At 39.3% G+C, this 27,448-nt stretch overlaps 1 protein-coding gene and 1 long non-coding RNA gene across 3 annotated transcripts in view; one reads left to right on the forward strand and one right to left on the reverse strand.

Annotated features, from left to right (window-relative positions):
• The window catches only part of LOC140283151 (uncharacterized), a 251,521-nt gene that overhangs the window by 208,692 nt on the left and 15,381 nt on the right, over positions 1–27,448 (reverse strand). The gene's annotated exons all lie outside the window — the stretch shown is intronic.
• LOC140283144 (anoctamin-4-like) overlaps positions 1–27,448 on the forward strand; it is a 61,731-nt gene that overhangs the window by 2,411 nt on the left and 31,872 nt on the right. The window contains exons 2-3 of one of the 2 annotated variants that reach the window (XM_072377827.1): positions 1,181–1,255; positions 11,713–11,937. In XM_072377827.1, coding sequence (XP_072233928.1) covers positions 1,181–1,255; positions 11,713–11,937 — 300 coding nt within the window. Of the gene's footprint in view, positions 1–1,180; positions 1,256–11,712; positions 11,938–17,290; positions 17,702–27,448 lie in introns of those variants that run through there. The other variant, XM_072377828.1, reaches the window with a different exon arrangement.

The following is a 27,448-nucleotide window of genomic DNA, read 5'->3' on the forward strand; positions in this document are numbered from 1 at the left end:
CAGTTTCAGCCCAGCTTTAGCTGTCGGACAGATGGCCTCACATTTGACTCTAGAATACTTTGGTATCCAGAGGAGTTCATGGTGGACTCAATGACTGCAAGGTGCCCAGGTCCTGTGGGAGTGAAACAAGTCCAAACCTTTACCCCTCCACCACCATACTGAATAGTTAGAATGAGGTGTTTGTGCTGATGATTTGCTCGCTCGCTTCTGACTTACCAATTAATCAAGTGCATTTGATTAGCAGCACCTGGCTGCTACTTACCCTCTTAACTCTTGTTCAGGCAGTAAGGGTGGATTTTGCACACTGCTTCTGTATTTTGGCTTAGTTTTAGTAAATTATGTAGTTGAACTGAATTAAAATGTCACGAGTCATTGTTTATCTGAGGATACATTTACCTAATTTCAAGACCTGCTAAGGATACGAGGATTTCTTTTTATGATGTCCTGATACATCAAACATCAGAGCTGAAATACTGTGTGATGTCTTTTTAAAGGGACTGTATGCTTTTTTTAGTTTGAAAGCCTATTTTTTACAGAGCTATGACAAGTATAAGAGTAGCTTGAAGGACTGAAAAAAAAGATTAGTTAGTGACAATTTCTTTTGACAATTATTCATCAACTAAAATGTCTTCATTATAACAGCACTATCTGCCTAACACCAACTGACAAAGGTAGTGTTTAACTGTATTTATAGTGGAGCATTTAATAGCAACAAAACCCAAACCATAACAAAGATGAAAGGAAAGTAGTAAGTGTTCAATGACAGTGTTCAGAGATCGGTAAACTGAAGCACTAAAGCTGCCAGACTCATGGAGTTTATTCCCACAACTTTGCCAAGGTTAAGAGTTTTTCCCCATGTGTAGCTCAGTGTGGTTCAGGGCACTAACATTGCAGGATTAGGGGTTTCAGCCCTGTAACACTGTGGGGTCAGGGATTTTCTCAAGCCCCCTGGAACTGCACTAGGCTCAGTGGCTTTGTGGGCATATTTGAAACTGCAAGATACATAGTATCATTCTATTCTCTGGGACTGCAGAAGCTTTTTAGTGTTTTACATTTCAAAAGCAGTGGCTGTAAATGTAACCTGTGTTAAAAAAAAATCAATGCCTTTATTAAACTGTAAGTTTCCTTAGATAAAACTCACCATGTTTGGCTTCTTTATGTGCCTCTGCTTCTCCTGTAGATCGTGAACCCAGCAGCAGCAGCTACAATGTCTCTTCAGGAACCTTTTACAGCTGTGTCAGTCAGATCACCATTGGTAAGTCTGAGAGAGACTGGACTGTTTTTGTTGAAGAGAAAATCTTCTGTATATTTCTCTGCTCATTATTTTGTCCCTAGTAAAACTAACATCCCTGTGTGATGCTACTATTCACTGAGTTACTACTAGCTCTCACTCATTTATTTATGTTAGTTACATACAGTTTTAATACATTTTTTAACAAGGGTGATAGATCATGTTTTTCCCATTTCAGCTGTGTGTGTGTACTGGCAGAAATGTAAAAGGAAAGGTTGATCATTCTACAAAGAAAGCTGTTCAAGCTTCGAAACTGAAAATGCTGCATAATGGTGGTCTTGTCCTTATGCCAAAGGGCATTTTCCTTTCAGATTAAATGTCAAAAACAACAATATCAAATTGTCAAACAAGAATGTTTGCTTCCAGATCAAAATATTGAGTTTGACAAAGTAGTAAAAGATCCATACTACTACACATATTTCCACTGCTTTATAATCCCAGTCTCTGAATGTCTTTCAATGTTAGGTATACTTTTTCAAGAGTATATTCAGTATAAAACATGGACTTACCGCCTGAAAATGAAGCCAGTGCAGAAGTTAGACCTGCATTCCTTGTAAAGGCCAACAGGGGGTGACTCTTTTGGTTGAAAAAGAAAGAATTCTAGTTTATGCTTACATTAGATGTTTCGACCAATGTTTTTCCCAACTCTGGTCCTCAGGCACACAGCCCTGCATGTTTTCCATGTTTCCCTGCTCCAGCAAATCTGATTCAAATATTGAAAACATTGTTTTGGGCACTGAATTGAAACTTTTTGAAAAATGCCAACCAGGGTAAAGACTTTCACTTACTCCAACTGTAACATTGATGTGTGGACTGGGAAACACAAGAACCTGGGTACTTTTGATAAATGCTGATTTTTCTGTGCACTTTTTAGTCCATCGTCCACATGAAAACACAGGACTTGACCCTTTGGATATTTAAGAATTTCATGTACGCTATCGTTGTGTTGAGAAGGTGGATTGTCATGTCAGATTGGCCACCTTTGTGTGCTTGGTTTACTTACAGAATAGGCCTCCCTTTTGTTGACGGGCATTGGAAGATGCTAGCAATGTCATGCCTGTGCTAACTTGTAAACAGCACTTTATACATGCTTATACTTAACTCTACAGTTAGTCTCCAACTATATAGAAGAACAGAAGCGTCAGAATGAGCTTTGGAGGTCACTGCTAAATAATCCAACACAGAACAAGCCGCAAATGTCTGCGGTTTTTGAGAATTTCAGTCAGAAACTTTGGGAAATAAGTGGTTGTTACTGCAGAAAGGAGAAAGAATTTTCTCTGAATTCATTGAGAGACCTGCATCACCTGCACATTGTGGGGAAGACAACTGTAATGATATCATCTGTTAGTGCTGAAAGAAAAGTTGCACACAGAACTATGCTGCAAGCAAAGGAAGCTCATGCTTGATAGTGAATACCCTTGGATTGTCAATACAAGTGGTTTGGACAATAATAAGGCAAGAACCCTGTTTATATGCAGTGAACTGTCACTGTGGAGTGTGGATGAAAATTGATGCACAGCTGAAACACCTCAGAGCCTGTGACTAGTCATTCAGCTGACTAGGCATACTGTGTATGTGATAAGTGGGGGCACCGTGGTGTAGTAAACCACACTTACCATTAACTGTGATATCACACAGCTGATGTTGGCTTGGTATACATAACCACACATTGATTCAGCACAAAGCTGTCTTGTTACTTCTGTACAAGTTAACCAAGTAAATCGGTGGCAGCTTTACAAAGCCATTGTTTACACTAATGTAGTACAACCACTGTGTGAAAAGGGCTGCAGATGAAGTGTTTGGTTAGTGATAACATGTGAGCAGAGCGTGGCTAAAATAATTTGGATACTGGCTTGCAAATTTATGAAGAAAATAAAATAATTCAAGATGTTTCTTACACTATTAAAGATACATGCACACCAGATGATTTGGAAACAAAGTTGTAGTGTAAAAAGGCTCACAGACAGGACAGCGGTAGTAGTGATGTGGTAGTCATGCACTTTGTAATGTAATTTAATTTACACTTATAATAACAAGTGAAATCATTACTGGCAACGTGAAGTAGATGTGTAGCAATCTCAAAATCTCACCTTTGAGGCAATGTGAATGAGGCGACTACCTATAAGTAGGAAGAGAACCTTTGATTTACGATTTAAAAATAATTAGCATTCTCTCAAAGATTTCCTAAAACTGCTGCTATTTAGAGAAAAATCATATATCCTTATGTCATGCCTTTTTCAGCTGTGAGGACTGCAAGACCTTTCTGCATGCATCTGTGTGTATTTATTGTTTCTGTTGGAAAAAAGTGTGAATGTACAGGGAAATTAAAAAACAGAAACTTTTGGTTTTGTGTGAAAATCTGGCTTTTCTTTCTGTATTGGTGTCTATAGGCAGGTTGGTGTTTTCCTGTCATTTGGTGGCTTCTGCCACCAAGTGCGAGCCTTTTGGCTTATATAGTTTTATTGTGAGAAAGAAGGCAAATTTCCAGACATAATGGTGAGAAAATTATGTCTGTAAAGTGATAACTGTGGGTGATATGGGTGCTTATAGAAATTTTTTTGGAAAAATGTCCATTATACACATTCATATACCGATGAATGCATCCAAAGGCAATGTGGGATGCTGCGTCTTGCCCATGGGCGCTTTGACATGGGCCCCGAGGAAGCCAGGAGTCAAACCACTGACCTTCTGATTGGCAGATGACTGCTCTTCCTCCTGAGCAAGAGCTGCCCCAGAGACCCCTGTGGAACATTAGTTACACTCTAGCTGTGAACATTCCATCTATTTATTTTTATAAAGAGTTTATCTGATAAATTAGCCAACATTTTTTAAATGGTACAACACACATTTTGAAAAGTCATAGCAGTCATCATGGTTGCGTTCCAATGAGCAGTGATTCAGTGTGGAATGGTGTAGTCAGTGGATAAAAACAAACTCTTTCTTCTTTTTTCTTTTTTTTAACAACAAATAATGTGATTGCACACTGTAGCAGTCCAACCAATAACAAGATAACAGCACGGCTGAATTCAGGGTCTATTGTGCAGGCCAGCTCACCGTTACACTCAAATGAGCTGTAATTAATATTGCTAAGAAAAAAGATCAATATGTGTATAAAAACAGCTGTGATTTGCTCCAATTTGTCACTAATGTATTAAAAGAAGACTTTTGTAATGCATGTAATGTTCAGTTTGGTGCTGATGCAGTGTGAATTGTAAAGGAGGACCAGCAGTTGCAGATTTATAGTCAGGGGGTTTTGAAAGTAAAAGGTGTGTGGGTTACTAAACTGTATGAAATAATTTTGCTGTCCGTCACAAAAATGCAACCCTCTGCCATTTGCAACATTCAGCCTTTTCCATAGGGCATTTTTTCAAATATTAATATTGCTGTGTGTTCGGGTTGAAAGAGGTTAAGCTCTGAGCTGTGACAGCTAAGTGTTCAGCTGAGACGTTTGCTGCTGCATGTAGGTATCCCACTCTTCTCTCTATCCTGAATTAGAAAAAATATAAAGCCAATGAAGTGCTGAGGGAGAGCTTTGGACCGTTGAGACTCACCCTGTTGGTTTTATAAAGGGAAAGATCTATAGTCTTGCTCACTGACATCAAAAAGAGTTGGTGTGCTGTCTGTGATTTAAAAGCCCTGGCCTTTGTTTTAAAAGAAAGAACAACTCAGCATCAGTATAGGTTCTTAAAAGTTCTAATCGATTGTAATCTTCCACTCTCCTTCATTGTTGTAGGAATTTACTGCTGCTATGCAGCTGATGGACAGTTAATCTTCACTCTTGGGCAAGAGTTCAGTGAGGGATGACAGTAAAAGAAAAACTATGAAATAACCATTCTTAAATTTTAACTACGTTCTATAGCAACTCAACTCACTCAACAGAACCAGTAACTTGATTTAGGCGATCCTTCTTTGTCCCTGATATGTTTCATATCTTGGCATCAAATATAATAATAGTATAATAATACCATAATAGTGAAAAATAGTTTGCATAACTTGAATTTAATGGTTGATTTATTAATTGTTTTTTGACGGTCAGAGCCCTCTCTATTTGGATAATCTATAAGGTATCCTGATGGGTTAGCTTAACAAAAAGTTACCCAGGAAGGGGCCATGAGTAGAGCTAATCTTTCACCATCAAAAACAACTTAAGCCTTGTGGTGGAAAAAATAATAATGATTATCCAAGTACTGTTAAGGTGAAAAACACTCAGGCAGGTTTATTGAACAGTTCTTATACAAGAGCGAGCAAGACTTCAACACAGAGCACCTGTGTCAGAGTGTAGCTCTGACCTACAGTTTCAGTGCATGTCTACGTATCAGACCATGCAAGCTGACTTCTTCTTATCTCCCGATGAGCTGGACGGCCTTTTGGAGTACACAAACCAAAATGAACAATGAAATGCAGAATTGTTTGATTGGAAACATCTGATCTCTCTAGTGCCTGGGAAAGGGAGAGCAGGTTTCACAAGTTTCACAAGTAACAAAAGAAATATTGTACTGTAACATCTGGTGCATCTAATGCCTGGAAATGAATACCAAGTCTTACAAGTGGTTTAAGCATGATGAGACACAAGTATAAGGCTCAATAAAAATTTTCCATTACAGCCTCAAGTATTTATCTGCACTCTGAGCAGCAAGAAAAACATTCTGGATTTTTACACTGTCATTTATTGCATCAGTTCTTTGCTTTGTAACAATTTTTTCTCAACCGCAGAACATCCATGTTGGACACAGTCTGCGGTGTCAGACGTATGGTACAGGTTACAGGTTTTCATTCTGTGTGACCACATGGAACTGGCAGATGCAGAAGTGATATGGTCTAAAAATCCACAATATGGTATTAGTTTGAACCACTCTGATATAGTTGAGGTTTCACACATTTTAGATGTAGGCAAGAACACTTATACACAAATATTTACACACAAGTACACAACCGCACTTATTAATAAAAGAAAGGCGACTTTAATTACCTGTTGCCAAGCAACAGTATCTAATTTCCATGTCTTTGTATTCCGTTGGCACACACATCAAAATATTTTCTACCAATGTCACCAGATGGGTTTTCTTCTTTCATCCTCCATCCATTTGATTGTAATGTAAATGATGTAATGTCATTGTAATAGACTTATTTTATAGATCTTTTGTGAAATTAGTTACATGAGTGTGATGAATTGTCTTGATATGCCAGTTATTTAGTTCACTGCATTACAGACCCCATTCTGGGAAAGTCATTTTCTGAAGATTTTCCCAAGATTCCCTGAATCGTTTGGCAAAATTCTGCTCTATAATTGTTGAAAAACAGGTTATTTGCAATTTTGAATTAAATTCATTTTATTTTTCAACTAATAAATGATTCTCTGACTGAGTCTGCCAGAAAGTTATGAGTCACAACTCATCCTTGCTTGGAAAGACTAAGATTTGGGTAGATACCCAATTCTGACACCCAAATCTATCACTATCTCTATGTCATTTATCATCTGGTGATTGTAGACTCTATAAACCTTTCTGTCTGTGTTTGCCTCCCTTCCAACCTTTCTTTGAAGCAACACTAGAGACGTTTGTGAACCTTAAAACGATGTGCTTAAAACTATGTGAAATATGTTGATTTTTGTTATGCACATTCCTGGGCCGGAAACTCCCTCAGAGCACCCTGCACCGCACCGCACCGCACCATTTTGCTTTGTGGTTCTCTTCAGCATGGCAACAAAGTCATATGCATGGCTGTACATTTGAATGGCTGACATGGAAAATTGTTTGTATGACAGTGGTATCACATCCAGCAACTGTAGGAACCAAAGAGCAAAGAAAATAATAATTGGGAAATTTCCCAACTTTTCTGGAAATGGAGCTTGTAAATATTTGGGTATTTTGTGTTGTTTATAAACCAAATGAATATTTGTGAATACTCTCTTAAAGGCATATTTCTTTTTTGTGTGAATTGGGGTCTCACTTATGGGTCATCAGTGTCTTACCTGCTGCAGTCAGTGATCTCTGTATGGAGAATCAAAAGCTCTCCTGACTGAAACCAATATGAGATTTCTGAGTAGCTTTTAGCTTTAGGTCGGCCATCTGGAAAGCTTCTGATTCTTCTTCTGTTTAACAAGGTAGGACACCAAACACTTATGAGACCTTCACACAAGTATCATATTTTACTGCACATGAGGAACACTGTTTCTGCTCAGGTGCAAGCATTCTGTTCAATCTCCGTGACTGTCCAGCCACCAAACGGACTTCCACCAGTAACCCTCTGTAGGCACTCAGCTCAAACCTGTTCTTGCACAGTGCAGCGTGTGGCCTAGATACCTGCACCTGCATTTGTTTCCTCACCTCTGAGGACATCAGATAATGGAGGGGCTTACATATCTGGGCCTCGCTCTCCTCTGAGAGCCACGAGGGCACTTTTTTCTGATGACTGCGACTTAGATATTGCTTAGAACACACTATGTCGGCACGTTGTGCGTTTTGGAGGTCGTACGGATGCATGCCAGGTGTAGATTACAGCAGTACCTCTGCCCCTGCTGCAATTTCAGGTGACTTTTATGGGATGTTGAGGATCAGCAGCTGAAAACGATCATTAATGTCATTTACAAAGCAAAAGCCTTGTTCAGTCAGCGGCTGTTTTGTGTACATGCTCTACAATTCTCTGACCATTTTGCTGTAACTGCTAATGGCAGAAATCTACAAATACCCACAGATTCCTTTGAAACTTTTTTTTCTGTTCAACACTCCTACATACCACTACATGTCTGTGACACCCTGCTGTGATTTCAACTCTTTATTCAAAACCAATTCACTGCCCTGTTTTGTGTAATCTGCAGTCTCTGTATATCTCTCTGTTACCACATGCTGTACAACAGTAACTGATACAGCTATGTGTATGGGACTGTATAGATTTAGGTATAATTTGGCCAATTGTCTCTGTTATTTTTGTCACCTTTTTGTAAAGGTCAGTAATATGAGCTCTTTGTGACAAATTGTTTTATATCTTTACATTTTGGATCTAGGGTCAAATCATGCAAATGAAAAAGGAGGTGTGATAATAGATTATTTAGAGTTTGTTTAGTTCTGCAGACTCAGTAATGTTTGATATTGACTGTTACTGCAATATATATTACTTAGAGACCTAAATTACTGGAACAGCTAATAAAAATGGACTGAATTTTTAAAAAAGTACACTCTCCTCACCAGTTTATTCCCTCTCTGCCATGCTTTCTTCCATTCTACCATTTCATTTAGACTGTAAATCATGACTATAATGTCCACAATGTCCAGGGCACTGAGCCACCGTTCCAAAGCTCATTGGCAAATAAGAGCCCAACCCTGAAAAAGAGGGTTGTGGCAATACTGCAAATAAAAAGACAAGCAGCTCAAATAAGAGAGCTGGCAGCGTAACTGCAGAGCTGACGTTCAGGATAAAAGTCTTACCAGTAAGAACAGAGAGAAAGAAGTAGAAAGAACTATTGAATTTACACAATTTCTCTAACAACTTTTTATTTATGTTTTATTCCCTCTCAAATTCCCTTTTTTTTGTTTGATGATTTAGAAGTTTTGTTTGATTATATTGAGACAAATCTGATTTCAATATATTGCACCACACAATTCACCTCAGGGCAAACAAAGATATCCATGTTTATTAGGTTGTTACAAGTGCTGACTGGTGGAAGCTCATCCTAACACAATCACACTGCAATGCTTGTGGAAGTGCTTATGCAGAATCTACAGCTGTAAAAATGTTGAGATCTAACACAGATGTGTTGATGTACAGTCCTGCCTCCGTAGAATTTGTCTTTATAGCTGAATGTGCTGTGCAAGACACGAGCTGAAAGGCTCAGAGACGAAAAGACATTCCACTTCTCTGCTATTGATTGGATAGTGTTTGCTCATTGCTGATGTACCTCCAAAATCTGCTGGACTTTGTGTTTCACAGCAAACCAGAAGGCATGTGTGTCTGTGTGTGAGAGTTTGCTAAATTAGTTCTATTAACTCTTGTCATACCTGGAGTCATCTTATGAAAATATAACTTATCAGTTTGAATGTCAACATCCATATACCATATATTTCACAGCACCCCATATGTTGTAGTCGTATTCACAAGATGTATGATTTATTTAGATAAAATAATGTATTACAGAAAATAGTTTCACTTAGATTTTAAGTGTACTACCTTCATAAAATTTGGATTAACAGGAAACTGAATTACAAAATATAATTACTGTATTTTCAGTCACAATTAATGAGAAATGTGCAGTGTGTCTGCTTTAGTGACACCTAGTGGTGAAGCTGCATATTGGACTTACCTGAATAGCACCTTTCTCTTCCAAACATGGAGGAGAAACCATGATAGCTACTATCATGGAAAAACACTGAAGAATGTTTCTGCATCAGTGTTTGGTCTGTCTATTTTGGACTTCTCTTGTAACATGGACAACCCATTTTGACTGTGTATCTCATTCTAAGATAACAAAAACATGGCTATCTTTACATTTCTAATTTCCAACATGAATGAAAACATAGTTATTAACATTGTATTGCATTTCTGCCAATAGATCCCCCTAAATGCTACTCACTGTAACTCTTTTGTTTATTTGTACAAACAGTCTGTTTACTTCTTGAATCAGAGATAGAGTTCAGTGTGGTGCAAGCCAGTATGGGTGACGAGCTGTCAAAAAGGATTAGGATTTATCTTAATCCGTTTAAATAATCTGCAGTTCTTTTAGTTTTCTTATGTGTAGGCTGAGGTACTTGCTTTATTGGGGTTGTCAAGTAGGATCCCTTCTTTTTTGATTTCTTGATAATGGTCTCAATATGCCTCCGGAGATTTGTAATCTCTTGGCTTCCCAAGAGATTCCACTGCATTTGGGATGGTGATGCTAACAAACATTGGATTGAATCCAGTCCCTCAGCTTCATTAGACTGATTTGACCATTCTCTCACAAAATAAAAGGTTGCTGCACCTCCCTGAAGGATTTAATCCAGATTTGGAGTATTCACAAGTGTCTGATAGATGATACCTTTGCTCAACCAATCATACATGTTTGGAGGTTCTTTCCTAAGACTTGTTAGGAGCTTCGGCTTGCCTTCGTCCCCCACTAAGTGCAGACTCCTGGTACTTCAGTAACTAATCAGCAGATTAGTTTTCCATTCACTTTCACATTCATTTCCATACACTCTTCAAAAACTCTGGGGGTATTTCTCTCAATGTTTTTTCATCAAAATGGGTGATCCCAAATCATTTGCTAAAGCAACAGAGGTCACCATTATGGATAGCTAGACCCCAACAGCCCAGCTAAGGTCTTTTGTTCTTGTCAGTGGTCTTTTCACAACATCATATTGTCTTTCCCTAGTTATAAACTTTCATAGCTGTCACTGGATACATACATACATACAGCTGTTCATTTGAGCTTATAGGGTTTAATAATCTGACAATCAGCAGTTCACACACAGCATTTTCATCATGATCAGCACCATTTTATCATAGGCAGGTATTACACACCATATTAAAGAGTTTCAAGGACATTAAGCATGCTTATTTCGATCCCTAAAGAGGTCAATAAACTGAATTTATAACTAGATGTGAAAAAGTTCACCTGACATTGCTCAGGCAATGGAGATGTTTCTGGTAGGTGAAAACAACTGACTATTGAAAATCATCAATGGGATCAATAAAAGCATTTTAAACAGGAGTGAAAAAAAATCTGTCAGGTTGCCATGATTTATAAAGAAGAAAATTTAAAAAACGCAGCTTTGTTTGGCCCATCAACTTGCATGACACCAAGCTCAGGCACCTGCCAACTCCCAGCCGAGATGAACTGAGCTGAGCCGGGTCACCAATCTTGGACCTCGTGAAACTGAGAGAACGACCTGCTGAGGAGAAATCGAAAGCCGGAGGCGAGCCGAGCTTGTTCAGCAGTCTGCAGGCGCACTTGAAGCACAAAGAGCAGCAGACACAATGACTGACAGAGATAAGCTAAGGAGGTTCATAGAGCTTAACACTCTCAAACCTGCATCTGAAAATGTGCAGGTGTTAATTAATCATTTGAAATACATTTTTAAAAATGATCATTTTGACACGTGTTACTTTGTGCTTCTACGTTTCAGATAATATTGATGCTTTTTCATCTGTCAGGCTGTATGACTTGTCATGCAAAATTATGAATGATTTGCTTAAAATGTTTATTAAGCATCTCCTGCTCTTTGTGCAAGCAAGGCTCATTTATCTGATGTTGACAACTTCCACCACAAGAGGGCAATATCACTGCAGAGATAACTTCTAAATATCTCTAGCAGAAGTTCAGACCAAATCCTGAGATTTCAACAAAGTTACCATGTGATAAATGCTTTTCTCTGTGTCCTACTCTATGTGACATGTTTTAATATGTATCCTTTTATCATCGCTTTGTTTTGAATGATTTGCTTTGGCAGGTTTCGACCTCGGGGGTCAAGTGGCCATTGAATTTTCCCATTGGAATAGTCCTTTCCCATCTAACAGCCAGAATCTACCCAGTCCAGACTGCGTTCACTCTGAGGCGTCTGCAGTCCCACCCGTCAGCGAGCATCATGAGCCAGTCTCTTGTCCAGCGTCTCTGTCCATCACCCCGCTGCCCACCTTGAGTGCCAGTCAGGAGACCCTGTGTGACAGTAGTACAGGTATGTTAGATGCTTTAGCAGCACACTTTTTGAATTAAGAGTGTTAAGATAAAAAGTCAGAAAGTCTTTTGCAGTGACTTATGTTACTACCAGCATTTGATAGTGACTTTGTGATGTAGAAATCAAGGCTCAGTGGGGGCCATAGCTTGACTCCTTGAACTTCTTGTTACAATCAGACACCTCCCTTTTGGGACTGCATAGATGGCTAAGAATCTGACCATACCACACTTCACTGATGTCTGCACACCTTCATTCTTGTTGTGGTCTCCAGTCTTTCAGCAAATAAACTGTCCCTCTACTAGAGACAAATAAGCAGCCGCCTTTAAATTCTTGTGTGTTTATTCTTAGGTCAGATTCTGACCAGATTCTTGTATTTTCTGACTCATTTTCTACTTTGGTCTAATTTCCCCACTTGAATTTCAGATTGATTTTCTTCTTTCGAGGAGCAGAGTACATTTAGAAACACCTATGTGACGTGGCTTATTTGATACTTCTTCAGCTGCATCGCTCTACTGTCTTGTGGTCGATGATGTCTAGGTCATGGTTTCTTGATGTACTCTTTTGTGGATGTCTTAACCATCATTATCTAGCCATTCTCTTTTCACCTTTATCTTTTTACAGATACCTGGGTCAATACTCTGTCATTATTGGAAATACACCATGGTTTGGAAGAAAAGGAGCATCTCTTTTGCTGTATCTGTGATTGAAAACGTTGATCTTTGTCACTCTGCTGGCAGGAGAAATCTTGTCAGATCAGGGCACTGTGAGAGGAAATTGAAGTTTTCGATCCAGATACAGCAGAAAAGTGTTACTTATCTTACAGATCATGATGCGTGTCGCCACATGAATTTTCACCCTGTGGATAGTGTGACATTTGATTGCATTATTTATTTATTGATTGTTTTATGAATCTCGTTAATGATTCCATTAATTTTTATAGGGTCCCCCCAAAGGTACTTAAACATTTTTTGGCAGGTATTTTGTTTCAGGTAAAATACACCCAACATTTGTGATGGTGTCACAAAGATGTACATTAGTGTTCTATGGTTAATGACACTGCATACCTTTTTTCTTCACACATACATTTTGCTCACTGCTGCCAAAAGTTTACTTTGACTTTATCAGTTCACAGGACTTGTTTCTGATATAACCACATGGATTAAGTAAGACAATCTTCAGATAAACCTCTGTAAGACTGATCTATTGGTCATCCCAGCTAATATGATAAACCAACATCAACTTTAAAACTGAGCTGCCTCTTTATCTATCTCCGCAATGTTTGCAAGAAAGCTGTGTGTCATGATTGATACCCAGCTGTCCTTCTCTGGCCATGTTGAATCAGTCACTCATGTCATCCAGCTCCTGGTATAGACCAAGGTTATTTCTCTCCTCAATTACAGCAGTGCTCTTCTAGCAGGTCTCCTGGTTATTGCGTCCCACTGGCTACCCATGGCTGTGTGATCTGCACCCATTCTAAACTCTCTCATAAAGGCTTATGTTCCCACTCTATGACTGTGGTCCTCTAAGGAACGTCATCTGGTTCCTAGAGTCCACACAAAAAGTCCAATCCAGTTTTAATTTGTGGTTCTATGATGGTGGAACAAGCTACTGTACACCATCAGAGCAGGGGAGAGCCTCTCTTTCCTGACACTTCTAACACCACAGCAGGTCTTCTACGTATAATCTTTCCTTTGAATAAATGAATAGCACGTAATGCCTACACCAGGGTTTCTTACTTTACAGAAGCTTCAATGTTGTCTCTTGTAAGTTGCTTTGAATAAAAGGGTGTGCTAAATGACTGAATGTGAATATAAATTGCAGCTATGTTTCTCTTTTTTTGTCTTCAGTTGAAATTTGTGGTGGAGCTGCCTGAAAGGTTTTCTTGTGATGATTTTTTTTATAAAGGTCATATTTGTGTAGGTAGGGCTGCAGAACAGTGCGCCTTCATCTCAGAGTCTGCCAAATTTAAACAGGCTTTTATAGTAATTTATGTTAATATATTAATACACTATACATATAAGTTTGTAACCATCTGCATAAACTGCTCACATACATGTGGACTGATTATATTCTCTTAGAACATTGTTTATAGTTAAGGTCAAAAGTCTTGAGCCACCTTTCATTTCCTCATATATTGCAGGAAAAACAGGACCTCGGCCTCACAGTAAGAGGGTTCCTGGTTCAAATCCCGGCAGGGGCCTTTCTGTGGGGAGTTTGCATGTATGCGTTGGTTCTCTACAGGTACTCCGGCTTCCTCCCACCACCCAAAAACATGCATGTTAGGTTAACTGGCGACTCTAAATTGTCCCTAGGAGTGAGAGTGAGCTTGGATGATTGTTTGTCTCGTTCATCTCTGTGCGGCCCTGCGATGGAGTAATGACCTGTCCAGAGTGTACCTAGCCTCTTACCCAATGACAGCTGGGATAGGCTCCAATACCCCCGAGACCCTGAGTTGGATTAAGTGGGTATAGAAAATGGATGGATGGAACACAGGAAATCGCTCTTATGATTTATTGAAGCATGTGCAACACTGATGAGTTGAAGCTCATCCAGGAGGTGTCTTCACAGAGTGCTGCAGTCAAGCTGAACCTTCAAGCTTGAACTTCCCAACAGTGTGCAAGCACGGCGCATTCAACTTTGCCCTGTGAGCAGCTTGTTGCAGCTCAGATATATTCTTGGCCATCACAGTCAATACAAATAAGGGGGTTCTGAAGTAGAACAGAACCTATGGCATACTTTGTGAAAGGACTTTTAGACAAGCTATTTTGAAATGTCTTAGAGGAGTCTTCAGAAATATTTCTTCAGGCTTCTTGAAGGACGTTCCAAAGCTCTTCTTTGGATGTGGGCTGCCTTTTGTTCCGTTCTCTGTCAGATGATCCCACACTGCTTCAATAATGTTGAGGTCCAGGCTCTGGGGAGGATTCATCCCTCCATAAGACCTGTTGCCACTGATTTTCAGTCCTGTTCTTGTGTCATTTGGCATAGCTCAGCATTTTCTCCCTGTTTCCTTTCCTTGAGAACGGTTTCTTGACAGCCACCCTTCCATGGAGACCATTTCTGATGAGGCTTTGGCCAAAAGTAGATGGATCAACTGAAAGTCCAGATTCAGGTCCCAGGTTTATCACTTTCAGACAGTGTTCATCTGCAGTAGATAGCTATTAGCTTTTATATCACATTGCTGGAAGAGAAATACTTTATGTCTGACAAATTGTGTTATAACTGGCATCTTTTATAGATGCATGCCACAAAGTCTGAAGTATATGGTGTGGAGGACCCAAATGTGGAACAAACAAACAAACTTCAGATACAAACGAGTAAACAACACTGCAAGAGAAAAATCCAAAGCAGCAAAGGAACCAGAAAAACAGGAATGAGGAGAGTGGTAATGATGGCAGTAACAACAAGAATCTGGAAAAGCTAAGAAAAACCAAGGGAATATAAGAAATGGAAAAAAAATGATGTCTTGCTAGTATCAAAGTGCTGAAAGATATTATTTCAAATGAGTTTTCTCTGAAAATCCTGTCTTGTTTTTCCATATCTCAAGCCAAATCCCACAGATCCTATTAACTGTTTCCTATTTACAATTAAGTTGATTTCAATTCACTTTAATAATTCTTCATTTAACCCTGAAGGGCAATTAAAATACTGTAGTATTAATTATTATAAAAGCTTTGCTATTGTTATTGATAGATAAAAGTAAGATTTATATGTAAATCAGCTGACAAACATGTAGGAAGTTGAAATGTAGCAGAGAGGAAGGTGGAGAAGAACTCTTCAGAAGTTGCCATAAATTAATTGGGGTGTTATTCTTGTAGCTTGACAACAACTTAGCTTATTAGAGCTGATGCAGCGTTGGCAGGTAACACAATTGATTTTTCTCAGTAGACAACATGGCCAGGAACTCAGCCAACAGTACAGCATCTGGGGTGCAGGGTGTTCCTTCTCAGGGGCATTACACCAGCTGTTGGTATCCCCCTCTTTCACCGTCTGGAGTCTTTGTCTGGCCGTAGAGAGAGGTCTTAGGGTTGTTCCTGATGAAAAAAATGATATTGCCCTCCTGATATATGCCCTCATCAGGGTTGCAAGGTTTCCCATTTGATCTGCCAGTGATCAGACACTTCCCATAGTGATCCATCCCTCAATTCACTTTCTATACCAAGTTAATTCAACTCAGGGTCATGGGAGAGGGAGAGCAATGATCAAGGGAAGAAATGGTTTTAACTTTCTCCTCCTATTTGTCCATTGTGTTTATGCTTTGCATCCTAGACATCTCCTCTTCAACTAATCTTGATTTGGGAGTCTTATTCCAGATATTACTTGGGCACTTGGGCTTTGGAAAACTCAGCTGCTCCAACAGGTTAACAACTTCCCTGTTGCCATGGTTATTCATCATAACAGATTTCAGCAGAGGTTCTTCCAGCAGTACAGCATCCAAACCAGCATAGAAAAAATAGTCATAAATCTGTGTTTTCACATACAAAAGGTCAGCAGAAAATATGAGGAAGTTGCAAATTGGTACACAATTCTGTGTGATATACAGACTATGCCCCCTAGTGTTCAATGTTATTTTTTTACGGTTGGATGCACTTCAAGTCAGCAATAGAAGATGTTAATGTTAGCTATTTTCCTGTCCATTTTTATAGTATATGCACATGGAAATATCCTGACAAAACACTTATAATACAAGAGGAGAGGTAAGTTAAAAGAAGGGGGAGTTTTGCACATCTATCGGCAGTTATTGTGGCTCTCATATGAAAACACAAGCATGTGGAAACAAGGCTGAACAACAAGCCAAGGCCTTCTCCATCAAAAATAGGTCTTGTTGAACGTTATCTGGGAGCTCATATTTATTGGAGTCCCCAAACTTTTGCATTGCAGTCCTTTTTTTCCACACAAAGTTGTACAAACCACAGAAACTACAAAAATCTTTGCAGTTATCTCACCAACACTTCCACTATTTGCAATCCTGTAATTCATTATAGAAGGACATCTATGTATTGTGTCAGGATACAGTAGACGTGTGAAAATATGACTCTGTCCTTTAATACTGAGTTGTGGTCAGTATGTTTTTTTTACACATCTGTGTGTGTGTGTGTGTGTGTGTGTGTGTATGTGTATGTGTGCCCTTGAGTCTCCATCAGAGGTTCACGCTGACACTGTAATCATTGCCAACTGTCATTGTTTTGGGCTGCAGCAACACTGACACAACCAGCCCTCTTTTCTGATTGGCCACAGTCAGATCAGCTTGACCTCTGATTGGCTGCCAGAGAAGCCTGATTAAGAATGCCGATGAGTGGCACACACACCCCCTCTCTCGCTCTCTCTCTCTCTCGCTCTCTCTGCTGCTCTGACACTGTAAACATCCTGCTCATGCTTTCCTCTGAGAGGATCTTTACAAGCTTTTCTATCACAGATCCGTTAGAGAGTATGTGTGTGTTTGTGTGTGATTGTGATGTCGGATCAATCGATGCACTGATGAGGAAGTGAGGAGTAAAAAAGTGGGGATGCTGGTTTCCCTTGTGGGACGTCGTGTCTGTTTCTTTCCCTCAGTGAGGTCATTTGCACGCTGGGGCAGAAGGAGAAGAAGGGGTGACTGCTGTGTGTCTGTGTGTGTGTGCATGTTTGTATGTGTGTACATTAAGGAGGCATCAGGCTGTTTTGGTATTCGCTGTGGCTTGGCTGGGAAGCCCCCACCCCCCCACCCCCCTCTATGCTCCCCTCTGAGGAGTGAGGCTGCCTCTGTACCTCTGCCCACCTTCACACGGTGAGTGTCGTCAAGTTGTCTTGAAGCAAAGCCAGCTTGTTCCTCTGAGTGGATGTTTTTTTCTTGTCCATTTTTGTTGCTGCATTGCTCCTCTCTCATGTGTTGCTGTGTCCTACTCACACTCCTCTTACGCTGCTTCATCTCACACACGCAGTCCCCTGTGACTCTCCAAGCATATGACCTTCACACACTCACTCCCTCCCAGCTGCCCCCCTTTTCGGTTGTAATTCTTTTGCATACTCTTTACTTTTTCATCATCTGTGATGCATCAGTTAAGAGACAGACATGGGTTGTGTTATGTGCACACAGTGTGTCTCAGTGTGTGTTTGCTGCCACCAGGCACCAGCAGCAGGTCAGATGGCGCAAAATCTCCATCCCCTGGTTATTAGGGAGAGTATGCACCAGGGGCATTATGGGTGCATCCAGATGAAGCAAACAGTTCATCCTTAAAAGTGACTGACAGCTCCATTTCCTTAGCAACACATCACAAACCCCACCATTATTTTCCCTTTCAACTTGCAATCTTTTTTTCTTCTCAGTGTGAGCTGTCGTGTTTCGGTTGCATTGTGTAACACAGGGATTCACATCATAACTTGGTGTTTTTTAGTTGTGACTGATTTTCTCTAACACCAGCTAAAAGCACAAAGACAACCAATGTGGTTTAATTTATCACCATTGTGACCTTTTTTTTACAGACTGCCACAATCTTTTTAATGAAATTTCTGTTTCATGCCTTGGTCAAATACTACAGAAATACAGTACAGCAGCTACCTTGTCAAACATGTCTTTACAGCTCTGTTCATAGCAACTGATTTTAGGGGGTGGAGTGAGCCATTCAACTCCAGTCCAACCCCTCTTGAGCCACTTTCACACATGTATTGCACCTTACCTGTGCAACGAGGCCATTTTTGTTAAGCCACCACTGTAATTCACACATGCCAAACAGAGGCGGAACAGTCCTTTTACCCATCAGCTGAGTGATTACAGCTATGTTGGTTAGAGTTAGAGCGATGCCAGGCTAATGGGAGAAAGTACGCACAAGGTAGGATTGTTTTGCATCTGTTACTAGATTCCTTGCCAGTACAGAGATGGAACAGTGGCAGAGTGACTTTGACCCCTGTTTCTGCCTTTATACTTTTACACGACATGATGCACAATGAAGGCACACAGAGATGGATTGGCGTTTAATAGACAAGTCAAAATCATGTGGTAACTCAGGGCGTCACTATCGGTCCATTTCTCTGTATTTTGTTTAAATTTTTAGTGGCTGAGGTTTATAACTGTTGCTCACATTGGCAACATTTTCATGATGTTTACAAGTATGTTTTGTAATGATGGACTCTGCAGTGCAGGCGGTTGGGCTTCTGATGCTGCCTTTATCAACAAATAATAATTCAGAACAACAACCACCAATAAGAAGTTGGATTTCCTGGTCAGGAAATAAAACAACAGACCCAGTACTGGCAGATAATTATTAGTTAATTTCTCTCTCTATTTAAGTAAGCTATGTAACTTCTGATGAAAACTTGCAGTTATTAATAATTAAAAGTCAAACGAATGTGGAATCTAACGTAATGCAGGCTGCTATCTTGTGCTAACATTTGCTAGCGGAGTCTGAGCAGCAGTGAATAAATGGTGCAGACATGGCAGCAAGACAAGGAGCACTCATCTTGAATCTCACATACCGTCAGCAGTTTTGTTAGTGTTGGATGCTCACTGTGCACATATGATTTTGATCATCATTATCATTGTGGTTATAGATTACATGTAATAGCTTTCGAGTATGAGAACTGTGGTCAGTAGTTCCTTTTAAACGTACATTCTATTCAATGGCCAGCAGGGAATGTCCCATGTGGTTTCTAACAGACATCCATCCATTTTCTATACCGACAGTCCGTTAATCGGGTAGCGGGTGGGCTGGAGCCTATCCCAGCAGTCATCGGGCGAAAGGCAGGGTACACCCTGGACAGGTCGCCAGTCCATCACAGGGCCACATAGAGACAAACAACCATGCACGCTCACACTCACTCCTACGGACAATTTGGAGTCACCAATTAACCTGACATGCATGTTTTTGGATGATGGGAGGAAGCCGGAGTACCCGGAGAGAACCCACGCATACACGGGGAGAACATGCAAACTCCACACAGAAAGGTCCCAGGCAGGGATCGAACCTGGAACCCTCTTCTAACAGACATCTGATATGGAAATCTATGAGAAAATGGCTCAAAGACTCCATTAAATATTTTCACTTGCTCTGTTCCTTCTGTATATCTTTTGGAATAGGGGTTACCTTGGATTGAGAAGATGTTATCCAATGGGAAAGTATAGTTTCTGCCATTCACAGATCTCCTTCATTAACTTCAGGCTTCACAACAGTGATGCCATGGTAGCTACATCTACATTTTAAATCTATGGTTGCAGTCTTAGCTCGATATGGAGCCATGTACTGTGGTGCGACTTCTGCGTTAATTCTTGTTGAAGATAAGGCCCCCAGTGATTTCTAAACTGATTTTGATGTGGTGTGAAAATTGGTGTAAAACCCCTCAAAACTAAGTAGAATAAGGTTGGTTAATTGTGCATTAGATGTGAAAGAAAACTGCATTCAAAGATATTGCCAGCTATGCATTTAGAGGACCTCAGAAATAATAAGTGGCTGTTTTGCATGCAGATACTGATATGGAAATCCACTCTGTGATTCACTCACTGAAGCAACATCATTTAAAATCTCCAGCAGATTTACCTAACACAACTATGTATCAACAGTGTCACTTATCTAACACAACAATGTATGTAAGAGACATGATCACCTTTTGTTCCCCGAGAAGACAGAAACACTGGCACAACATCAAAATGAGAGAAGCAGCATAAACTATTAATCATTGATTAAATATGTATCTGACACACTGTCATCAAGTCCACAGCCTACTTACTTCTGCACTTCTGAACAATTTGATGGGGAAATGTATTAATCGTCTCTTGCCCGTAGAGTCATGACTGGCTCTCCTCATTTTAACTAAAAAAATAATCGACTAATGACTATTAATAAAATAAACATACGCTAATATCACTTCTGATACTATGCAGGAAGGTCACAATAAAAAAGCTACCTTTATACGTGTAGATTACATTGTTTTTCAGCACAAACATGCTAGTAAACATAAACACTGTATTCCTTGTCACATATAGGTTCCATCTTGTCGGCCCAAAACAGACCTCGTTATCTTGCCCCGCTCATCTTTTGATAATAATCACAAACCAAACTGGTTACCAAAGCACCGCATCAGTGTTTGCTTACATGCAGTGAGACAATGTTGTGGAATCATCTGAGAAAAGTTTTAGCTTTATATTGTAACTACTCTTTTCAACAATTAGGTTTACACTTGGTCTCAGGACAAGGATGATTTTCACAGCATTTGTATGTATCAGTATTTTGTGTGTGGATTATGTTACATTTTATGGGAGGGACAGAAAATGACCTACGATTCTAGAATACCGTTACTGAAAACTGAGGAATGAAACATTGCCAATGAGTAAATAGATTGATTGTGATCTTCTGTGGAGTATGTGCTAGCTAATGGTTGGTATGTAAGACAGTAGGAGGAACTCAAAGGTCACCAACATATCAGAACTACGAACTCCGACCATGTATTTGACCATAGCCATTTAGATTCTTGCGGGCCTTGGGTGACTGTTCCTGAATCATTTCTAAGTTAATATTAGCAATGTTGTTGCTAACACTGCTAGTACTTATAAATTAGATTTCTGATTGTCAACAGTTATGTTTATATTAAACGGGATATCAATTAAGTCTGCTAAAAGTCTCCATATTCATGTGATACAAATTCACCAGCAAACAAAGTCCTGAGTTTATCTACCAAATAGTTCATCAGTCACTTATATGGAACACTGCAGCTGTCAGTCATGTCCTGAAACATTGATTTTTTATTGCAAATATTCACTTAACCCTAGAACACTAACGCTGGGTGAGTTTCACCCATACAATGTACATGTCCCAGGAACAGGTGGACCGAAGAACAAGTTCCCAGCTACTTTCTTTCCTTATCTCGTCAGCGATTCCCTAATTTTTAACTAATTTTAGAGCCTTGGAGCCATGGAGGTTCCCCACATGGTACCTTTTTTTGTTCTCGGGCGAGAGGCGGACAGGCTGCCAGTCCATCACAGGGCCACACACACAAACGCAACAAAGAACCACACACGCTCACACTCACTCCTAGGGACAATTTTAGAGTCACCAGTTAACCATGCATGTTTTTGGGCAGTGGGAGGACGCCGGAGTACCCAGAGAGAACCCACGCATACACGGGGAGAACATGCAAATTCCACACAGAAAGGTTTTTGGATGGGGAAGCACGGCGATGCTGAGGTTGAATCACCTTTGCTGAACACCTTTTCTAATGGAGAGGGGAATGTGGTCAATTCCACTGGCTTGCAAAGTAGATGGATCACTGTTATGGTGTTCCAAGAAGTGTTTGGTCAAAGGATAGCTAACATTACTTGCACAAATTGCACATTTATGTCCTGGAAATCTATCCCGTAGACATCTTCTAGTCAAACAAATATTAAACCTTTGCATCTTGGACATTCCAGCCTAAGGATGACAGAATAGGTTTTGCTGTTTATGAAATCATTGATAGTCAACTCTTTCTGAGAGATGAAATTCGTAAATATTTAAATTTTTCCTACATTTGTGCAGTTATTGGAATTATTACATTTGTTGGATCATTTCGGACTAAGCTATGTGTTTGGCTGTGGACTAATTGTCCTGTAGAGTAAGAACAAATCTGACTCAATATTGGGTCACCCTGAAGAATAACTCAGTTCTTATTTATCTGTCCAATCTGGTTTTCCTCTGTACTGTATGTTGTCACAAATACAGCTTTTGTCTGTTTAGGAGCGTTTCTGTTTTGCAGTAAAGTTGGTTTGTTCAGATGTTTCTTTCATGTATATTTTCATGTCTGAATGTTTTCCTCAAAACCTGATATCATTTTCTTACATAGGAAAGATTGTTGCATCAGATCTACTGATGGGAATTGCCATTATAGGTGGAGAATTCCTATGGGTGGAATTCAATGAGAAAGGGACCTTGGAGTCCATTCATGAATTTTGAATTTTGAATTTTTTTTTTTGAAAAAGGGAGTGCCGTTGAGTTTCTTTGGCATTCAGGTTTATCCTACCCCATGCAAAGAGCACCTCAAATATATATCGAGATGAATTCAGGAAGCACTCATACACTAATAGTTTTTTGAGTTGCTAGTTGTTTTAAAGAAATTACTAACAGAGTCATCATATCTATGATAAGCTAACAAGAAAGACAACTACAGTAAGTTAACAGCCCCTTTCACACATGCACTGCTTTCTATTAATCTGGAAGAAACTGAAGATGTCTGGGTCATATGTGCTTATCCATAACATTTTGAAATGGAAATCTAACTCGGTTGGACCCAGTGACATATCACTTTCAACACAACACAAGTGTGAACCGCTGCAGTTACATTAACGAACAGTTATGCACAGTAGTGATGGGTTAATGTGACATATGACCAGCAGTTCAGAGGATTCCCAACAGGTCACGTTATCAAATAGATGACTAACAGTGCAGTCCAAATGTTCCCAGTACAAAAAGTGACAACATAAAAGAAAATTCACACATTAGTCTGGCCCAAAACACACTTTTATGATCAATATTTTAAGTGATCATACATAACAAAATAAAGAGCATAGTTAAGTTCTTAAAATGACCATTTAAAGGACTTCCTGGGATGCTGGAGGATAATGGCAGATTATGTATTTTGAAAATGGATACAAAGATTCTTCCTCTGAGAAATAAAAAATTGTAAGTCTTATACTTCCTGGATGTCAAGTAAATAGATACCCTTTAGATTTTGTCTGAATATTTTTTATACTAAAAAGGGACGAGGAAAAGGCAAAGACCTAATGGAACACTAGGTAGTTTTTCAAAACCTGATATCATTTTCTTACATAGGAAATATTGTTGCATCAGATCTACTGATGGAAATTGCCATTATAGGTGGAGAATTCCTATGGGTGGAATTCAATGAGAAAGGGACCTTGGAGTCCATTCATGAACGAGAGGCGCCCACATGACCACAGCTGTGGCTCCTATTACAGACATACCATAGGGCTGTTAAAGTTTGATGGTTACATTGTTTGACTGGCTAAGGTCTTGACACAGCATGATGTAGGCTAATATGTGGTGTCTCAGTCCTCTGAGAGCCAATATTTATAGTAAGCAATTCTCTCTGCCACTAATGAGACGAGGGTTGGAGTGCTGTGAATATGGAGGAAACGGGGTCGGTGACTGTCTTGAATAGTGAAGGTGAAGTTAACAATCCAGTCCAACTGCTGTCCATGTTAATTATAGTCTGTAAAAATGACAAAATAATATATTGATTAAGCTTGTCCAGTTCATTTGTGACACTAGGCTAATCACAAAGACAGGATGGTCACAACTGAAAAAATGTCATCAAATGTAAAAGAAAATTTTAGTGCTCATGCTAGCCTCGCTAACAGGATTTTGTACGTCCTGGAACATAAGTATATACTCATTTATCAAATATACTGAGAAACAGAGGCATTAGAACAGAGTACGCTGCTACATGAAGCAACACTAATGGCAAAGATGCTAGCGTTTTAGGTTTTCAACCAGATCCAGTCCAAGTATTTTATGTAGACTTCTTGTTCAGAGAAATTAAAAGTCTCAGGTATTTACACAAACGTATTTAGAGAAAATAAAGTGTCTCTCAAAAAAAGGATACAATGCAGTCTATTTTTTTTCATTTAGTTCTATTTATGTGATTTAAATAATTCAAACTTTGTTCTTTGTGCACCCTCTGATGGCTGTAGTTAGAATAACCTGACCCCAGCATTGTGAAAAATATACTATCACTCAAACATGGGATAGTAAATTCACAAAGGAAGAGAACATTAGCACATTTTTGACATGTTCGACGTTTATTGCCTTTCTCTTAGCTGCATGCATGGGCTCCAGTGTTCTGAAGCATCAACGGATAATTCAAAGCTGCTTCCCCAGCCTCTATCTGTCGGTCTGCGTTGCTATGACTCAGCAGAAAAAATTTGCTGAGTCACCTTTGTTGTCACGATTGAAAAAAGCACAGACCTATAAGATAGCCACCCCCCTCCATTAAAGTCTCCCCCCTCTCCAGAAGAGTGAAGGTAAAAAACTAAGAGTGATTAAGACTAGGTTCATTTAAGCTTTGTTTTTAGGAAATGAATAATACCTTTTTCTCATTTGTCTTTGCATTGTTCTTTCTTACATTATCTAATTACTTTCTCTTCATTCTTATTCCTCTTTTCTTTATCAGCTTTTTTAGAATAGCAGCAACTACAGGATAAGTTTGAGATAATGAGGTAATCTGAAAACATTCCTAAGCATGTCTTGGTAGATTACTACTGTTTTAACCTCATCAGTTCACAAAGCTTTCAAGCACAATCAATCATATCACTGATAATGAATTATGTATTTTGAGGTAAAGTCGGAGCAAAGCAGAAGTAAATTCCCCATTCATTTGATTTTAATTGATTATTAACCACTCAGTCAAACATAACATCAGAAGAAAATGAGCTGTGCTCTCTGCTCTCAGACCCTGGGATGATGTTTGCTGACAGGATCGGAGTGGGACCGGTTTTCAGCCTGGGACTTTGATACCCAAGACCAGCCCAATTAATGTTGACGTGGAGTAGTTTTTTTTAAAAAAACTAAAAAAAAACAGCTGTTCAACAGTTCTTACTATCCTGTAGCTTTTATTAATAAAATTAGGTTACTATGCTACCCCTGCCTTCTTTATTACTTTGCAGCTTTGTTTATTACTGTCTCACTGTCAGTTGACATGAAGATTTCCTTTTGTAAGCCAGAGAACCATTGAGCTTCTTCCTGTTTTTCACAAACTTCTGTGTTGAGAAGCTTCTCTCACTGAGTTAGTTTTTGAACAACTGATTTAACAACTTCAATCCATCATTTATATAGAAAACATTGAAGCTGCAGTGCATCAAAATTGTTTATTTATTTGAAATGTAAGAATAAAACTGATTGGTCTTATTCTTACATTTATCTTATTCTGATAGGACCTCTGTGGTACGTTTTTTTTTTTTAGTTTAAACATCAGAAGTCTCTGAACAGAGATTTCTGGTTACAATGCACCTTGTGTGTTTGTTTTCTACTAAACTGCAATGATTTATTTTCACATATATTTTTATTACACTGGTATCTTACTTGTCATCTCAGCAGTGAGATTCATTGTGATTCATTTCAGGCTCAACATCACTACAGGGTTTGGATTATTTGTCATTTAAAGGCTACGAAAGCCTGAAGAGGTGTTTTATTGCACATTAATATCAGGCTTTAGATTCTTTAGGATCTTGTTTAACACAGAAAATTCTGTGACAAGGCAATAAGCTGCCAATGTAGCATTTCATACTAATTACCAAACTCTTGCACTCTTAACCTGTGTCTATTTTTCCCCTTGAAAAATATGTTGTGCACCTTCAGCTGGGTCTCCCTCCACTGCCTTTAGTTTGTTGCACCTGAGCACCTCTCACATCTTTATATGTCTTTATATTTAACTAACTTCATATGATATTTCATAGAAAATAGCATTGTTTCAGTAGCGATAAATCACACTAACAACCTTGTCAGTTGATGACATAAGTGGCCCAAGTAGGTTACCGAATGCAGTAGTCTGTATAGATCTTGTGTGAAAACATGCCTGGATGTTTATAGCATGAGCATACGTATGCAGGGACTTCTGGGATTGTCACTAAGAAGACTAATGAGTGGGTTTGCTGTACCTTTTACCATGTCAGTGTTTACGTTGCGGCAAAATATGCTCAATAATAGAGAATGTAAAGTCGGGATGCCATATTGTATTCTTATTTGCTCTGAGCTTGTCTTTTGTACATAAAATAAGCACATGGCTGGGTTTTTTTGGCGGGGAAGGGGTTGTCCTCATTATTTCTCTGTGATTTCAGTCGAATTTCATAAAATTCTGACATCCAGGGAAGATGCATTTCACTGATGGAGGCCCACAAAGTTAGTTGGAGTTGGCCCCTTCATTATGTTTCACGTTAGAACAGGGGTTGTCTTTTGCTCAGATTAAATACCCAATGTGTCGTGGAAATGTGACCTGCCCTAAAAATCCTGGAAAAAAAATAAAACAATGAAAAACTGTTCAAAAGTCCACATTCCAATGAAACAAAGCTCTTTTCATTGTGATAAGTTTTAGGATGTTGAGTGAGAGACTTGACTCCACTCCACCCCAAGGCTGTGTGCCTGAATTGAGATCTGTCCTTCAGTTTTGAGCTGTCATAGGAAGGTAACTTTGGAAACAAATTACACACGATAGCCCTTGAAGCATGTTATTAACTTATGACCAAGAATACAGTAAATAGCATGAGAGCTATTACTAGCACACACAGCAAACTGTGCCTAGACTTCCACACAACAAGCTGATAGAAAAATACTTCACTGGGAAATATACTAATGTTGCCCTCATCCACGGTACGACAGTTGGAACTGGTTCCAGTAAAAAGCTACTATACTACTAGGTAGTATACTGTAAACCCAGTATCTACTTGAACTACTCTTAACTGTCGGCAAATTTAGTATAAAGCTTGTGATTAATGCGGAGCATTGAGCTGCTAAGAGAAAGACAGTTCCCTCAAAAGATATTTAAGAATATTTTAACA

Source organism: Leuresthes tenuis, unplaced genomic scaffold, assembly GCF_036924035.1.
Source record: "Leuresthes tenuis unplaced genomic scaffold, fLeuTen1.0.hap1 SCAF_23, whole genome shotgun sequence".
NCBI classification, from domain to species: Eukaryota; Metazoa; Chordata; class Actinopteri; order Atheriniformes; family Atherinopsidae; genus Leuresthes; species Leuresthes tenuis.